Consider the following 18,837-nt stretch of genomic DNA (forward strand, 5'->3'; position numbering starts at 1 on the left):
TGGTCAAGAGTGAGGAGGTCACAGGTGGCTCGTAAAAATATGGAAGTGAGTGGCCATTTTAAAATGGGGGGGTTTTTACATTAGCAACCATGAGTCAGCATTTAGGATGTGATTTAGAGTAATGTTGGCACCTTCAAGGAAGTCTTTTCTCAAATGAGGCTTTTGGCTTGACCCAACTGTGGAAATACTGCTATTGACACCATTCCTACATTCTTTGAAATGTTCATGGGGCATTCTGCCACTTCCTTGAGGAACAACAAATATACACCAATGTAAATATATATTTTTTTACACAGGTATATACCAAATTGCATGCGTAGATCACCAAAGAAATGTGTGCTTTAAGATTGGGTAAAATACATGCACAAAGGCCAGGGGTTCACAAGGAGGGCCGACCTCTGACAGTTATTTGGTCTTGCATTTTTCATAAGGTCAAGGGCTACAGACAATATTTAAATAGCGCATACATGTTTAATACATGTTAATCACATTGACAAGCTGATTATCAACATGACTGCAAAGAATACCAGCATTTCAGCAAACAGAACCACAGTACACACAGTTAGGGGTATAAAAATATACACAAATGGAACAGGAGTCACTATGGACTGGGACTATTTAAAAAAAGGCACAAATGAGATTTTCTTAACTAGCTTTGGGGATGGGCTTTGGATACTGATTAAAATATTTTTTTAAAACTAGAATGAAGTCCCAAGTTTAACCAGTCTTAATTTAAAAGACATTTAAACAATTCAAACACAGTGTTGTATCAGGCTTCCTTTTAAATAATTAAAACTTTAAAAACAAACCTGGCATGATTATTAATAGAAATTAAATGAGCATTATACAGTACCATTGAGCCCCAGTGCAGTGCATACAAACAGGGTCGGCCCTGACCTTTTGGGGGCCCTAAGCATATATTTATTTGGGGGCCTCTCTCCCCTGTCTTTTGGACATGGACCAGAAGATTGTGAGTAAGGGGGAGGGGGGGGTGTTAAATTTAACCAATATCTTTAATCAGACCATAACCCAAGAGGTGTGTGGCCTTTTTGAGGAAGGCAGGGCCCTACCCGCAGTGTGAACCTTGCATATAGGTCAGGCTGACACTGGTTACAATCCCAAATAAACAGATACATTATGAAGTGCTTCAAAGGCTTGCAGTTACATTTCATTTTGAGGTATCTATAGCCCTTCAATTACTATTAATCAAAAACAGCAAAGTCCACGTGAGAAGAAGCACACCGGTGTGGCTGAAGCATGATGTTCCCACAGTTTTTCTCAAATGTCTTTCGCAATGTGTTAAAAAATTTAAATAGATTTTTTATATTGAATGTGAAGATTTAAGTTTGGGCAGTGTCCTCCAGTGTGCAGACAAAATACATAAATAGAAAGATTTTAAATGTGCACCACTAATATCAACAAGATAAAAATATGAATTCATCATTTTTTGTGAATTTATAGTTTATCAAATCCTTTCATTCAAAATGAAAAGATAAAAACGTGAGCATCTAAAAACAACTCCTGCTGAAGACCAATATGAAGCAGCGTCATCAAATCAAAAGCAATCCTCAAAGGAAAACAGTTGTCCCTGGCACACCCACTCATATTTCTTCCATTTGATTGGCTGGGATTGTACAAGCTGGGTCCAGGGTGTGGGTTTGTGTGCCATGTAATGGAGGTACAGGGGCACGCCACAACCTGGGGAGCAACTTCACAGCGTGGCAAAGACAGGAGAAGGTTGAACTATGGCAGCAGATGGTATACTTGGCTCAGATCCTAGTTGTGATGCCCTGTTGCAGAGAGAGTTTGAAAAGAAAAGAAAACATTAATGCCAAAGTCATGCCAGACAAAGCAGGAAACTAGCAATGAAGCCAGCAGAAAATTCAGGGAATTTTTTTAAAACGTTGCAAATCAATAGGTTTCTAAGCTCAAGATCTTGCAGGTGACACAAAGGAATTTTAAAGGTGGTTATTCATAGGCAGGCAACTTTAAAAAGGCAGGTTTAAAAAACATAAAAATAGTAAAAAGTATTATGGTGAAAAGAAAACAAAACTGAATTGTATTGGGCTCTCCAAGGCAGTGAATACAGAGACTTTAGGCAGGAGCGCCATAGTTCCTATAACCTCAACACTTTACCTGCCAGCTACCTCACATTCACGTTCAGAGAGAGTGGCATATAGCGCACTGATGACTAGTAGTCTATGGGCACCTGACAAGTTCCTGGGAGTAACCAACACAGCAGTAATCAGAGGAGCCCTGGCATACTTAAACCCACCCTACCTCCGGTGGGATGAGGCCACCTGTGTCCCAGTGCTGTGGGCTCCCTGTCGTAGTCATTAATAATCAGCTACAACGACTTTAATTATAAGGAATCATATGTAATTCACTTTATTTCATGGCTACAAGCTTATAAATGGTTGAAAACTGTATTCTTACCCATTATCTTTAATACACAATGCTATTTCACAGCTTCAGCATTACTTTGAAAAGGTTAGTTTTCTCTGTCTCTAAAAACCATCACCACAAAATATTTTAAGAAAAACTATTACTCGGAAGTGCAATATCTAAACACTTTCTCTCTTTATCTCTCTCTCGCATAGAAACTGACCTGTGATATACTTTGCTCCAATTAATATAAGCATGCTACTTAAAATGTGGAACACTACAGAAGATACTGTCACCTGCAGGCCATCCAGAATGTGTCAGAACGACAGGAGAAAAGGATGAAAAAGAACGTGTGGGACAGAGGAGAGAAAGAGACAGAGGGACAGATAAGTACAGGCCTGCAACAGACTGTGTGTGTGTGTGTGTGTGTGTTTGTAGGAGGAGTGGACAGAACACATACCACTACTGTTGCAGACAGGATCTGTCGTTTCCCAGTTCATAGCTTTCATTACGGCTTTCTTCCAGCGTGCGTAGCGTGACTCACTCTCTGTCACACACAAAACAGAAAATGAGGAAACAGTTAATATGTGACTGTACTTTTGCTACCCGGTGTACTTCTTTGTACTTTTTCTTTGTACCAAAAGCTGCTGTATCTCTGACAAAGGCATTGTTACAGCTTCAATATAACCTCATTTAATTTACACTCAGTACTTGTTTTCTATAAATCCCAGCATCCTGTTGGCATTTTTTTTTTTTTTTTTTTACTGTTAAAGCACAATGCCTTAGTCCTTACAGAGTGACTGCCAGTCTCCGTGTCCATACCTTCAGGGTTGATCTGAGGTTCAAACTTCTCGGAGGTGACAGCCGTAAGACTGGCGTGCTCCAAGCTCCAAACGCCTACCCCCTCTGCTGCTCCCGCAGCCATGGCGGCCCCCAGTGCCGTGGTCTCCGGCATGGTGGGTCTCACTGTAACCATGGTAATACAGAGGAAAGTGATTCTCCATTTTGGTTTGTGAAATTTTTGCAGGAGTGTTTTAATTCTAAAGAGTTAAAAATATTTTAAGTGCACATTACAGCAGGTTTTAAACAGAATTCAGTATTTATCACCCCACCATATTAAATCAGTACCTGTAGCAAAAAAGCACATCCAAAGAAAAAAAAAGATAGAAGATTGTCAGGACAGCCATGATGAAATCTGAAGACCTGAAACCGTTAAATGGGCAGGGTTTCTGCTGTCCTGACTGGGGGGCGAGAACAGTCTGATGATCTTTTGCAGATATAAATTAGCTAGCAGAAAGGTTTTTCTGATGCAAGCTGATACAGGTGTCCAGTAGATGGGGATAGACCCTGTCTATTAGAGGTGCATACTAGTGCGCTGCACATGTGCTCTAAACTGGAGCACCAGCTACGCCGTTCAATAGGCTGAGCTGAGTGTGTGCCCCAGATGTTTAATCAGGAAACAGGAAGTGGATGCGAGTGTGTCTCTTACCCACAGGGATGCAAAGGATATCGGCCTGAAGCTGCATCAGCAGCCGGTTAGTGGTCATCCCCCCATCCACCTGCAGCTGGGTTAGAGGTATCCCGCTGTCCTGGTTCATTGCATCCAGGATCTGAGACAGTCAATAAATCAGCCTTTACAAAAGAGAAGGAAATTTTACCGCCTGCATAAACTGTCCAATAAATGAGACAGAGTTCTTGCCATCTGGATTAGCTAATAAAGGGAAGATCTCGCTGTCTGGATAAAGTGTCCAATAAAAGCAAAGGAGATCTTGCCTCTCGAGTCTGAAAGCAGACAGCCTCCAGGGCAGCAAAGGCCAGGTGTTTCCTATTGGTGAACTGAGTCAGACCACAGATTATTCTGGAGAGAGAGATTATCATATTACTACTCATATTGCACACCATAGTAAATTATTATAAAGTGATGATATTATACATGTGATGAAGTCAAGGCATGGAATCAAATCTGAATCTTGGAATCAAACATTGACCATGCATGTGAGACCCCTCCTCAGGACCTCACCCTCGTGCGCTTGGCTCCCAGTAGGGGGCGTACAACCCAGAAAATGCCGGAACAAAGTAGCAACCGTAGGACGTTCCCACTGAAGAAGCCAGTTTCTCTGTGAGAGAGAAGGAAAGAGGGAGAGGGAGAGGTAATGTGAGACAGCGAAAAAGACAAAGCAGGGGCTGTGGCATTTCTTCATAAATTGACCAACACTGGTCAGACTATAAGCCAGATCAGGAAATGATCTTCAAATACATTCACAATGAATTTATTCTAAGCTCCAGTACACTAATTAGATGCTTGAGTCATCTGTGCATCTAATGCAAATAATTTACATTGCAAAAATGAACTGACATCTAGTGACACATAATATTTTTAAAAATTGTAATAAAGGCGTAAAAGTGTGTTTAGAGATAGCTAATGTATTTAGAAATAGCTACTGATGAGGAAATGGAGATGGAAGTGTAGCCCTCACCAATCTCGCTAGTGGACTGGATTATTCCAAGATTGTCCTTTAGCCACCGAACCACTGCCCCTGCTATGGCCACCGAGCCCTGGCGAGCGAAAGATCAACCCAAACAAAGAGACCAATCACAGTTCAGCACAGATACAAAGAGACCAATCACAGATCAGCACCGACACAGGTGATCCAAAAATATGTCCAAAGGAGCTGTACTCCTATGAACCCTGTGAGACTTACTATAAGAAGTGTTCAAACACTGTATAAGCATTTAAATTCAGTCATCTGACCAGCCCGTAGAAGGGACATATGATTCAAACAGAGCACCCATGACCCTCCAGTTCTGACTCCATAGATCCATTACAGTGCTGCCTGTATATGCGGTTTCACAAAATTGCTCATTCACAATTAATTTTCACAAAGCGGCCCAGTAATAATATCTGAGCAACAACACCACCTGGGTTTTTACAACCAAAAACTGAAATTAAGCTGTGAGAGGAATGCTGTACCTCTAGTGCATAGCATGGAGGCTCATCCCTTCCCATCTTATAGGCCACCGTCGTTAGCAGGCCATGGTCTGACATTACTGGCTACAGAGATGGAGAGAAGAGCTTGTCAATAGTAGCATCACTAACAACATATTTTAAAAAATCTCTTATATTCCTATGGCTATCTAAATAAAAATTACTTAATATGCACAAAAAACAACAAAATAAGGATTTTTAATTAAGTGTGTGTCAGGGAACTTATTCCTGAAAATGGGGATACTTCACTAAAGATGGGGTAATGGAATATAATGTGTTTAGGATCTCTTGTTCTGTTTTGAGGAAGTTTTCCATAGTTCTGATGTTTCTTTAACATGGTTTCGTCCTTATGGCTTTGGCAATTTTATCAAAGATCACCTTTGAGCCAGTGTTTCTGAGCAGGAAACAACCTGTTCCATACCTGAAAGAAAAGCAAAACAAGGCCATTGTGAATAATGTAGTTCTTTCAAAGAGCACATTGAGGCATTGAGGAAAATGTAGTTTCAGGTTAGTCACACTGGTCTTTGGAACAAGAACCACTGGATTTAGGATCTCTGAAGGGGGGGGGGGGGGCACAGGAAAAGAGAGTGGGGCTTACGTGTTTTTAGCCTGACCATCCTGCAAGCACATCTGTCCTACAAGGGCTGCCGACTGGTCCCCCAAACACTGCAAAACAAACCAGCATCCTTACCATGCTCACTGTGGTGTGGGGATGGCTGGTTTAAGCAGCCACACCTGCCCTGGATCAAGTTAATTAGACCTGGCTAGATAATTGGTTAGATAATTGGTCAGGCTAATCAGACCTGGGAACAGGGGTCACTGCACCTGTGCGTAGTGAGGTGATCAGTGCGCACAGGTTAAATCTGCCATCCCCACCCACACAAGGGAGAGCCTCTCTGTCATGACAGTGTTTGACATCTGCTCCTTGGCTGTAACATCTTGCCAACCTCGTAAACAAATGTGGATTGGGTGAACATCATCTCTCTGTGTCTCTGTGCTGGAGGGCCCCTTGGAAAACCACTTCGGTGGCCTGTGGCAGACACGTTTGCTACACTCACTTATTACTCTAACGTTACAAACATACCAACACTGTCCCTTATTCACGTATTACTTCAGTGTGACAAATACCACAAAACACTCCTGCATCACCACCCAGCTCACTCATTCCTCCAATGTTACAGAAACATTATCATGCCCATCCCCCTGCACATTCATTAATCAAACAGAAATACCACAAAGCATACCAGTGCAATCGCCTTACTTACTCATCACTTTAACATTTCAAGTACTCACTCAAGTAAATCACAATATACAGAAAATCTTTTATCAAACTCAATCATTTCTACATTCCATCATCTTACTCGCTCAATAATCAAGCATTATAAAACCCACAAAGCACAAAAGTATCGGTTTATGCACTCAGGACTCATCACTGTAAAGAGTTCTGATGTTACCACCACTGTACTCCATATAGCTTTGCATACACACTCAGTTTCCTTCCTGTCATCACTGACAATACATAAATACACAGTGGGAAAAGAGCAGGAATATTTTTAAAAATGTGTGAATTAAGAAACTTATATAAGCCAAGAGTTGACCAAGACTATATTTAAAAAAAATCTTTTTATTGATGGTTATCAGACATTGTCACAAGCAGTCCTGTGTTAGCCTGAAACATTTTAAATAAAATGATGACAGGAATTCAATTTTTTTTATTTAGCATTTGAAATTAATTTCAAGACAAAGGTTTTTTATGCTGGAAAAAAAAACTTACCCCTGATATGGGAACTCCAGCAAGGGAGCCAGATTCCTGCCAAAGAGGAAACATAAATAATAAATGCAAAATAAGGAAACATAAATAATAAAAGTCTGCAGTATCAGACAGGACCACACCTGAGGGCCATGCATGTTTCTTCATATTCTGTCCACATATTCAAACACGGTGTGAAATATACAGTGAAGAAGCCCTGTCATTTCCACATAGACTACTGCAACTCTCCCCTCACAAGCTTCAGTGCCTCTGCTAACAGGCCTCTGCAGCTCATCCAGAATGCTGCTGCTTACATGGTCTGAAACCTCCCAAAACATTTCTACATCAGTCACTGCCCTCCACTGGCTAATTGTTAACTGCTCGTATCACATTTAAATCCTTAGTGCTAGCCTAGTCTAGCAAGGTACTGCTCTTTCATAACTTCAAAAGACCACCAGGCCATACACACCACCCAGAACGTTTGTGAGCTAAACATGGGAATGTCTGGCTCATCAACCCATCTGAGCCTGCACTTCCCAGTCACGTCTGCGGTCTGCTCTAACATCTCACCTCTTCAGACTAACACCTCAGTTTCTCCACCCCACCCCACTCCAGCACTCTTACCTAACCCTATCACCTGATTAGATGTTCTTTTTCTGTTTTCAGAGCCTGTGGTTCTTAGCTACTGTTCATATAATGTACGTTAAATGCTCATTAGGGTAGTTTTGTTCTTGTTAGTAAATAAGGTAGTTAACAACTTGCCCCTTCTTGCACTTGTTGTTTCTCTGAGGACTATACTTTCCCCCAAGGGAAATTACTGCATCTTGATCCCTTATCTTTGAATTTGTACTTTTGTAGCAAATTATTTGCATTCCAAGCCATGGGAAAAGTTGTGCAGTCAAGTTCCCTTTAGCGAAAATCTCTCACCAGTTGCAGTTTCACAGATTAGAACGGCTGATGAAGCTGACAGAAAAACACCTCCCCCTTCCAACACCACTTCAGCATGATCCTTCTGTACCATTTTATATACACATTGTACTTCGTATTTCTTTATCTTGCCATACCCTGGCGATCAATATGTGGAAAATGATATGGATATTACTGGGTCTTATTAGGGATATTAGAGACAGTACCCAAGTGAAGATAACACCCATGATTATGAGTGAGTCATATCTAACAAAGTCCAGTCAATTTCCCTTGAAATTCACTGCAAGGATTATAATGTCTCAATAACTACATAACCGAATCCTCATTTTTCAGATTTTAAAACAAAGATCCAAGCTAAAGGTTTATAGTAAAAAAATACATACACAGACATGCATATGTGTGGACAGAAACACAGGTGTGTCTGCACAGGCACACACACACACACACACACAAATACACAGACATGCATTTACACCTGTGCAAAAAACACAAAGCTCACACAGAGAAAGGTGTGTCTCTTACCATTAAGCCATAGATTTCTGAGGAACTCCTAACTTTCGGCAGGATCTCCACTGGGATATCAAAATATCTATGGCAATAAAAATGAAGTGTATACACCCTTTTCTCATAAAGAAGCAGTATAATTTGATATGCTGCCCTGAATCCAACATACATACATACACTTCTATTTCATATAGAGCACAGGATTTAACCTGGTTAACGCCTGTGTTAAAGCTGGGTCAGATTGGTTAAAGCCATTTAATATGGAACACAGGCTTAAATTTTACCTGGTTGACATTTTAGTAGGTCCTTTTATTTAGTTTCTCACTGTAGAAATTAATACTTCAATAAATTTTAAATAAATATATTATGTTTACAAAAAAATAACAGAAATAACAAATGATAAATGACAATAATACATACATTAAGATTGAAAAACCTTGATTATAAGTCATAGCAGCAATAATTATAGTTAATGCTAAACAGTAATAATTACTTTAAAATGATATTTTGTAGTAATGATAACAATATGAACAAATACAGCTACAATCAGCAATTGTGGGGTTTAAGTCTATAAGGATCTCAAACATTTAAGAAATTTAAGAATATTATTGCAATACATGTTCTGGTCTACTGTGTAACTTTTGATTATAGAAGGGACTGCCAGCCACAGATGCAGTTAGGCAATTAAAAAAAAAAGAAGAATGTTTATGAGAAATAGGTTACTACGAGATAGAAGATGCCCACATTCATAAATTTCAGCCAAACATTGAATTTTAAACCGATAGTGGGCCCTGGACCGTATGTACTGAATTTCATGAAATTATATCAAGCTGTAATTGAGTAACACATTTTTAAGGTTTATGGAACCCCCTGGGGCAATTTGGAATTACATCAGTAGGCATGCTCAGCTGTTATTGTCCACCAGAGTTTTTTCACAGTTAGCAAGCATGGTTAGGTACTCTAATATTATGTACTATGTCATCAGGCGGGGAACAAAAAAGCCTTAGTGAAAAAAAAGATTTCACATATTATGCAAATTAGCCAAAACAATATGGCAAACTTTCATGATGTTGCGAATGCAAATACAGGTGCTTCCAGGGAATACTCACACCAAATCTGGTGTGAATTGGACAAAGGAGATAGGGGTATAATTTTGAACTTTAATTATAGTGCCTCCATGTGGCCAATTGAGGAGATATTTCATGTTGTCTTTACTATGCACATTCGTGATGACCGTGGCCATTTTCAAGACTATACGATTTACCATCTGACAGAAAATTGAGTAAATGTACGGAGAAAAATGTTTTAAAAATAGATAAATAAATAGGAAAACAATAGGGGTTCAGCCCCACAGGCTTAAAGTACTAATAATAGAAAGTGATACGTACGCGCAGAGCTCTGGGTCCCAGTCCATGGTGTGAATATTGAAGAGCATGGTGCGGCTGGCATTGGACACGTCTGTACAGTGGACCCCCCCACTCTTCCCCCCCGTCAGGCACTGCAGGAGAACACACACAGACACGCATACACACACACACACACACAATTCAGTGGTTCATACAAGGCTAATTTAATTTTTAAAAGGCTGGTATGTCAAAATGAACTACTATGGTTCAGCTCTGTAGGGCCTCTAATTTAACAATTTGGACAGTTCTCAGCTGTAGGGAACTACAAAGGCCTAGGGCTGATAAGCCAAGAGATAAGCTACAGAGAGCAAGCACCAGTCTTTCTCTGGTCCTTCCATAATTCCCATTCATTAATATCTTTTGGCATTTGGTGTTATGGATTCTGCTGGTTTTTGGTCTTTTTAGTCAAGGTGCATTTTTGGGATGACCTTGGAAGAGATGAGAACTTTGATGTCTTATTTAATGAATTAATTAAATGAACGAATTAATTAAATGAACGAATTAATTAAATTCACTGTAACTTTTATATGTTCATGTCTGTCACCTGCACTGTTTATTAAAGTAGTTGGACGTTTGTCTTTATATTAGACATTGAATACATTGACTTGCAATTGAATAAACCTCTTAATTTCCATCCAGTTGCAAACAGTACAGTAAAATTAAGGTTGATCCACTAGGCTGCTCTGCCTAACAACTTCAGTGATTCATAGATAATTAGCATATGATAAAAATGAGCAAATCAAATAAACTATGTATATGTGAGGGGTTTTTGCACTGGGTGCCACTTGTGTTCGATATTCAAAGTAGGGTGTTAAGTTTTAAAACTACTTTATTCAGGAAATATATTTTTCAACAAATAGCCACTTGCCTGACAGTTCTATGGCAAGAGCTACACGGGCAGGCGGCACAGGGAGCCTCACCCATATGAGCCAGGAGTCCACAGTTCCGAACATGGCCCGGTGGGAGAGCACTGCCTCGTGCACCTCCATCACGTTATCCATGAGCCAGCGCAGCTTCACCGCACTGAAATAAGTGCTGATGGGAAGGCCTGTTTTGGGCTAGAAAGAGAAGCAGTAAGTAGAGAGTTCTGGGTTTAACCCATTAAAACCCACTTAAAACCCAGGGCTTTTGCATCCCTCATCTAAAACAAACCCCATTATCTCTAAAACTATACACAGTACAGACATTAAGTGTAAAAAGTCTACATTTTATAACAGTATACTGACTATAGAACTGCACCTTGAATCAATGATTAATAAAATCAATAATTTAAGACAATGTTATTGTTAGATGATGGCATCTAATTTCCTGGTAACTGGGCTTTAAGGGTTTAACCTTACTCTGGGCACTGTTTTTTCGAGATTAAATCTAACGTTCTGCTGGTGCTTCTTACCTTCAGGTGGTTCTTGTCCCTCTTTGGGGTATTATTGATCAGGCTCTCCACTGTGGATTGTGTGCGCAGATCCAGCCAAACTACAGAGGACCACATACATCAATCACCTCTCATCCAGTCATACAGCATACAAGGGGTTAATATTAGTCACTTCAATATGCTGCAGAAAACACAATACAAGTACAATAACAAACATATGACTTCATGTGAGTCAATAAAAAGAGGGTGGTGCTTGTTTGTGTGTGTGTGTGTGTGTGTGTGTGCGTGTGTGCACGTGTATGCGTCTACTTCCTTATAGTGTCGGGACGGGAAAGCCTGGTATACTTCAAAGCTGGAGTATTCATTAACACCTGGAATGCCAGGTGCGCCACTGAGTCACTGAATTACAACTTCAATCAAACAGGTTCCTATGGCAGGACAAGCCAGTGGACCCTGTGGGCCTGGAGTCATGCCTGAATGCGATGAATCCTTTCCAAAGGGGCCCTATTATGAATGCAGTTTCTCAATTTCCTCAGAAACTACTGAGAAAGGAGAATTATTCATCATGACTGGCCAATGGGTTACAGCGATTCAGATGTTACATTTGCGGCTTGTTTCTGGAAGTGCAGACGCACAACCCAGTAAACACAGCCCACATACACACGTGTGTCATACCCCTACTTGGGAAGTGTGTTGAAAGAGGTTGTTAGGTTAGTTGGATGGGGGTGGTTAGTGCTTATAAGCTCTGTGTGTGACAGCAGAAAGGGTGACCATGTGACCCTTTGGCAAAAAACTCACAAGAAATTATTTCCCAGCATTAGACACGAATGACTCAGCACATTTACACTAACATCCCCAAAGCATAAACTTCTCAAATCACTATACGCCAAGCACAGGAAATTCAGGACAATATCAGCTTTCACAGCAAGCGATTTAAGCACCATGCTATAAAAGCTACACCATCAACAAAACAGAACTTTTTCAGAGCAGGAAACACAAAATACCATGTATTTCATGCAACATTCACAAGGTGCCAGACTTCCAGCTGGAAGTGACATCACAACGCACTTGACCTGAATGACCTGCCTTTAGAATGACAGATGTTTGAGACACAGGAATTCAGTCCATACCTCTACAAAGACACAAGAAACATGTGACATTTTCTTCACTGCACTGCCTATACAAATAGAGAACACCACTCAAAATGTCAAAGTTTTTAATCTTGAAAGAATTACCATAGGTGTTCCTGTACTGCACTCTTTAGATTTAGGTATGCTGTACTGCTCTCTTTAAGCATGTTATTTAATATTTTTCATTTACACATTTTAGCCATCTTAAATACATCTTTTTATCCCCATTTATTTTTTTACTTTATTTGTTCAATTTGAAATGACCACTTGCATTTGTAAGCCTGTCCCATTGCTGACATACCCTCTATTGATTTGGGAATGTACGCACTAGCGCAAATATTAGGGTTGCCAGCCCACTACTTGCTGTACAAGCCAGGACATCCTGTATTCCCCCCGATGATCAACACAAGGACAACCACTCATGATCAACACTCCCACAATACTCTGGCTGTCAACAGTATTGAATCTGGTCACCTTAGCATGTATCACATATCGTGAATTTGGGCAATGTAATGTTGGCAACCCTAACATGTATCCTCCAAAAGAGACACATAACCATCAATATGTCTCTGAATATACATAGAAGTTACAGTAATGGAGATAATGCAGTACAGATGAATACAGTTCAGCATATTACACGTACATATACAAGTCTATAGATGTTTCGTGAGCAAACACAGTGATGTCACAGTACATACCAATGGCGTTGTACAGAGGTTCTCCAGTGTTCTTGTCCCAGACCAGTGTGGTCTCTCTCTGATTGGTCACACCGATTGCTGTGAAAGCCAGCAATCATGAACACTAACAGTGCAGCTCTCATTTGATATGCCAGTCCCAGCCTCATCCACAATCTATCAAGTTCATAAATGATCCAGCGTGACACGTGATAAAGGGCAGTTCACAAAACTAGAATGGCTTTCATATCAGAAATGTTCACATTTGATCAGCTCATGAAATATTTTCAAAAAGGACATTTATTTGAAATCGAATGTTGAATAGGCTAATATATCTATTTGCAATGGTGAAAAGACTGTTTTCACAGGGACTAATAATTCACAGCTGTGCATTATACTACCATATCTCCAAACAGGTTATATGAAAATATTCAACATCATCTTGACGGTTCAAAACTGAATATATAACCAAGCCATGGCATATGATAGAATCAACAAGCTTGTTGCTATAGTGGAGCTTGTGAAAAAGGCAGTTACCTTTGATGCGGGAGATGTCGATGTTGAGCTGGGTAAGGTTCTCACATGTTTTCTCCATGCAGTCACACACAGACTGCAGGATCTCCTTAGGATCTTCCTCCACCCAGCTGACAGAGAGAAATACGGGTTAAATTACTGTGAATGCTATTCCTCTGATATTCCATTAAAACCATCCCATCATTCTCAGGTGAAACTCCAAAAGAAACAGCAGCACAAGACCCAAGCTAAAGAATTCTTGGAAGCCAAGACACAAAGACATACATACAGTTGATCTTTACCAAAACTCCAGGGGCCAGATGTATGTACATGAAACTCACTGCAAATTGCGGCCTGACGAGGGTATGTTGGTGCGTTTGCAGTCTGCATGATATGAAGTTATGAACGTGTTATTTACTACGGCTACAGCTAATTACGCAATCAGCAATTGGGATTGCTTACTAATCGCATTTGGGTATGCAGCAGAGTTTAAAAGGCACAGTTTAAAAAATCCTGTTTAGTGTGTTCAATATCTCCATTGCAGGTTTGGACAGCGCGGGACAAAATGCGGACTGTGCAGCCCAATGTGCCTGTTTGATACATAACACACGTTTCTGGGGCAGAATGAGTCATATCTACGCCTGAAACTAGTCGCAAAAGGTTTAGCACATCTGACCCAAGGAGTTTACACACCAAGGCAGGTCACAAGGCATGCAGCAAAAATCAGTGAAATTTGATTTGATAAAGCATTCTGACAAGTCTTACAACAAGGAAAATTCAGTTCAAGTGGACGATTTAAGACAGTGTGTCCAAGTCAGTTACGCTTTAGCAGCAGAGAAGAAATCGCACTGCTCTAGTGTATGTGTGGGCCTCATGGTCCGGTATGGAACATAGACAGTGCCAGCAGCAACTGTGGCCAGCAGCTCCATAGGACAACATAACTGGCTATAGCAACAACCAGCAATAGGAGGGTTTCTGGTGGCCGGGATGACGGCATCTCTTTTTAACTGCAGCTGATCGATTGCAATGTCGTCCAATGAACTGCTCATAAAGTCTTCCTCACATGCAGGTTTACGCAGGCCCGACTTGCAAACTGTGGTGGAATCAGGGATGGGTATCGTTTAGGTTTTGCTGATAACGGTTCTAAACCAATAGTTTTAAAATGGCAAGGTGCCTGAACCAATATCTTTTTTAAAATAAAGAGCAAACATTGACCTTGAATGTTTTTTTTTATTGTAGAAGCAAAGAAATTGAACTATTTATTTATTTTATTTAATTGTTTAAATGCTACTTTATCCGTATTATTTATACCATTTTGCTTTTGCTATTCTGACTGAGTTTAACATTAGCTAGCTAGCTAGCTAATAGCTTGCTACCTGCTGTCACTGTCTGTGTCCACAGAGCGAGTGAAACATTAGCTAGTGAAGATGAGCGGCGGAATGGGTGAGTGATGCTTCTGTTGCCTGTAGCATCCATTTCGGAGGAACACCAGAGGGAGGTGGAAAACTGCACATTTCAATCAGCAGCTCAGGTATTGTATTTTAAAGTGGCATGAAAATGAGGGACCAAAATCTGTGTTGCCATTTGTTCTGGTAGGCACAAGTCATATGGAAACCGTTGCCATAGTGGTACTGAGTTTCAGTACCCAATCCTAGGTGGGATAAGAGGTGGCAGCTGACAAAGTGCTTCAGAGGAAAGTACATGCTTGTCTGCACTCCCAAACCTATAAGAGGATGTGATAAGCATTGCAGCGTAAGCATGACTGGGAATTCCAAACTTGGGGGAAAAAGGGGAAAAGCATGAAAGCAATAAAAAGAGCGTGACTCCCCGAGAAGCTGGGAGACATTCTTGGATACTTACCCTTCTTTTGGGAAACTCTGGTTGATCTCCACCTGGTGATGACTCACCAGTTCAGCCGTTTTGGCATTAAATACCTGAGGAAAAGACACAAACATGTTTGTTGAACTGGGAAATAGAATGACCCATTACAATCACGTGACACTGGGCACCTGCTTGTTCCTTTTACTCAACATGTCTGTTGCCTTGAGTTTGACAACAAACCCACGTTTTCCCTCATGCCACATCACTGTCAGGAAGATGCGACAAGGGACAGCATATCACAAAGGGCCAAAGCGAAGGTGAGCTCTGAGAATAACAGGCGGTGAACGAAGATAATATCAAGACTGTACTCTCTTTTGGGAAAAATATAGAGGTCCTACATTTTCCCCTTCGAGTCAAAAGAAAATATGACTTTTTAACTGAGACGATAATTAAAGTTTCACAAACCAGTAATGTCAGCGCTGAAAAAATCCTCGGCTAAAATGCTGGCTGATATGCTGTTCTTTATTGTGTACTTCTCACTTTGTTGATGTGACTTTCTGAATTTAAATTAGGCCTACTGCATAAATTAATGTACAAATCGTGTAAAATCATTAGTTCGCCCTGAAATTCTCATTTAGTTTGCCACACTTGCCACCTGCAACTTTTTCTCAAAGAGCTACTATTGCCTCCTCTATTTATATACCAGTAAAGTTAAACAGGTTTATAACAGTTAAACATTTACGTTGAATAACAAGCTCAAAGTCTGCTGCATTTTTCTACAACAATAACGCATACTGCCCTCGGGTCCCTTGAGGATATAACAGCACTCTAATGAAGAAACGTTTTTATTCAACTTTTTCTCCTCTCTATTGACCAAGTATAGGCACATTCCATTGCTACATTGTCCTCCGTCAATAAAGGATATCGGCCTCCGGCCAGTTCACATCGCCCTGCCAAGGCAAACTGGGGAATGTTGTGTCTTCACACAAGAAAGTGCTTATAAACCTAAGGCACACCGAACCCCCAGAAGGAGAACAGAACACAGCATACAATGAGAACGGACTGTGCTATGAGTCCAACAGTAGAGGCAGAAGAAGGAAGTATAAATGAAACCAAGTGGGCTGCTGTAGCCTCAAATGCAATTGCTTCAGTGAGAATCTTGAGAAAGACTACTAGATAGGTCTCTATTATCTTCTTTTCATCCAATAGCAAGTACCTCACTCTCCTCTTACTCCATCCCTCCCAAACCCTGGCCAGTCTGACCTGGTCAGTAGGTTCATTTGCTCAACACTCAAAGATCAGCCTGGTTCAGTGGAAGGGCTTCTCTTTATGTGACAGAAACTCACATTGATCTCTATTTCCCTAAGGTTCAACATCAGTTCAACCAGATAGCAAACAAAACACGGTTAAAAACACACAAATTTAAGCCTTACAAAAGTCAGCAGCGCTGGTTCATAATTAACAGGGGAAACAGTGGCACACAAGAGCCAAAGTTCGATCCCACAACCCTAAAAACATAACCTTACAAGGCAAAACTAGGTCAACCAGACTGGTGTGATAAAAACATCCTAGTCGCCGCTCATTACTCCTCGGGGTATTTGGAAGTGCAAAAAGAGAAACTTCAGAAATCCAGTCAGAATGACACAACTCTCCTGGGAGCACCATTATTTTACTATCCACTGACTAAATGGCCTAAATCTTTTGGATTAGCAGGAGGTTACATTAAAAAGCAGTAGCTTCATTACATTTTACAGAGATTATGTTTGTGTGAGGGGGCAATTGAGCAGATTTCATCAAGAAGAAAAAAACTTCCAACAAGCCCCATCCACCACCACCACGTACAGCCATTATTTAACCTGTTATTTTGGTGATGCTTTTGTTTAATATCAAAATATGTCTCTGGATATCAATACTGCCCTTTTTTATAACAAGAAGGCCTCCACTCAAAACTGGAATGCGAGTATTGTTCACCACTTCCCCGGGAACACCAAAAGACATGAAATGAGGGTAATGACCAGTGCTAAAGTTGACTCCCGAGCAGTTCTATCATCATGGTCACGCCCCCACTAAGAAGCAAGTAATCTGGAATTCCTTTCTACCCAAAAAGCCAGTTTTCTTCTGCACTACATGTAAAGACTCCTGTTTAACTGCTGTGAACTAGATGCAGCCTTACAGCATCAATGTGCATGCAGAGAATCTGGTAGTCGTAGTGTAACCGAAGTAAGCTCTGTACTTTTGCAACCGAAGTTTAGGTCCAGATCACCACCAGACGGCTATCTGAAAATACAGTGGTATTCCAACGAATTGAAATTTAATTCTACGAGTCCCATTTTTGGTGATAACGCAAGACTGCCGGTGGAACACGAACATTCGCCTATTTCAAGGTCTACCCCGTGCAACTCGTAGTCACAACTTTGTGCGGAGTCACAACTTTGATGGCGTGTTTGTAGCTACAGCGCTTCAATTCTGCAATTCAGGCAAGTCTGAAGTCCAACACTCCATAATTTGATCTTGTCATCAAGTGGCAGGAGCTATGACTGTTTGTTTGTAATCACTGTCGCTAGAAAGAACATCAGCATTTCTAAACTATAGCCTAATTCTAGCAGAGCAAATGTTTTTAAAAATGCGTTCTCACCCCCGATGACATATCTAATTGTTCACAGATAGAATCGCCTTTCTCGTTATAGTTGGCAGGTGAATGCTTCTTAAAGGATTTCTACGAAGACGACCAGTTAGGATTATAGTACATTCATTCATTGGGGAAATCGCGAGGACAGTAACTTACCAAGAACCTAGTAGAGCTTGTCCCTTGATCAATGGCTGCGACAAGTGGGTCCAGCGTCATCCTGTCCGAAGATACTGCCATTCTGTTCTGCCGTTCAACTAACCGAGTCCTTGGAGGTTTTAAGTCTGGGAGCCCCAGCATTTATATTCCCGTTACCAGGTTCCACCGTGTGAATACGAAAACCATGTGCGAATCCAGCTGTATACGTCATGACAGGGTGTCTGGCGGCGTGGGACACAAGTCCGCCAATCAGATGCGGGGGCATGTCAAAACAAAGACGTTTGTGGGTTCAGTAGATGGTACAGACATGTATACATTTTAGACATTCTAAACAGTCTGTGATTTCGAATGGTCAACCACAAGGGCAACACAACTTTGTTCACTAGCGTGAAGTTACCTTTAACACCCTTGTTACTTCTACGGTACTACGTTTACAAAAGAGACACATCGCAGTCCAGCATTATATTAGGCTACATTACAGGCATTTAGCAGAAGCTTTTGTCCAGAGCGACTTACACAACTTTTTAAAAAATAGCATTTACATTGCATCAATTTATACAGCTGGATATATACTGAAGCATTGC

At 40.8% G+C, this 18,837-nt stretch overlaps 1 protein-coding gene across 1 annotated transcript; it reads right to left on the reverse strand.

Annotated features, from left to right (window-relative positions):
• Positions 1 to 451: 451 nt before the first annotated feature.
• Positions 452 to 18,489, reverse strand: LOC118223485 (glycerol kinase-like). The gene is made up of 19 exons (XM_035410092.1): positions 18,254 to 18,489; positions 15,508 to 15,581; positions 13,672 to 13,778; positions 13,159 to 13,236; positions 11,352 to 11,431; positions 10,879 to 11,016; positions 9,941 to 10,050; positions 8,571 to 8,637; positions 7,146 to 7,181; positions 5,970 to 6,037; positions 5,750 to 5,792; positions 5,357 to 5,437; positions 4,863 to 4,941; positions 4,406 to 4,502; positions 4,159 to 4,243; positions 3,875 to 3,995; positions 3,208 to 3,351; positions 2,846 to 2,932; positions 452 to 1,790 (listed from the first exon to the last, which is right to left on the reverse strand). The coding sequence occupies exons 1-19, from the start codon at positions 18,392 to 18,394 to the stop codon at positions 1,777 to 1,779; spliced, it is 1,650 nt and encodes a 549-aa protein (XP_035265983.1). The 5' UTR covers positions 18,395 to 18,489; the 3' UTR covers positions 452 to 1,776.
• Between the last annotated feature and the right edge of the window lie 348 nt (positions 18,490 to 18,837).

Source organism: Anguilla anguilla, chromosome 3, assembly GCF_013347855.1.
Source record: "Anguilla anguilla isolate fAngAng1 chromosome 3, fAngAng1.pri, whole genome shotgun sequence".
In the NCBI taxonomy this organism is placed as follows: Eukaryota; Metazoa; Chordata; class Actinopteri; order Anguilliformes; family Anguillidae; genus Anguilla; species Anguilla anguilla.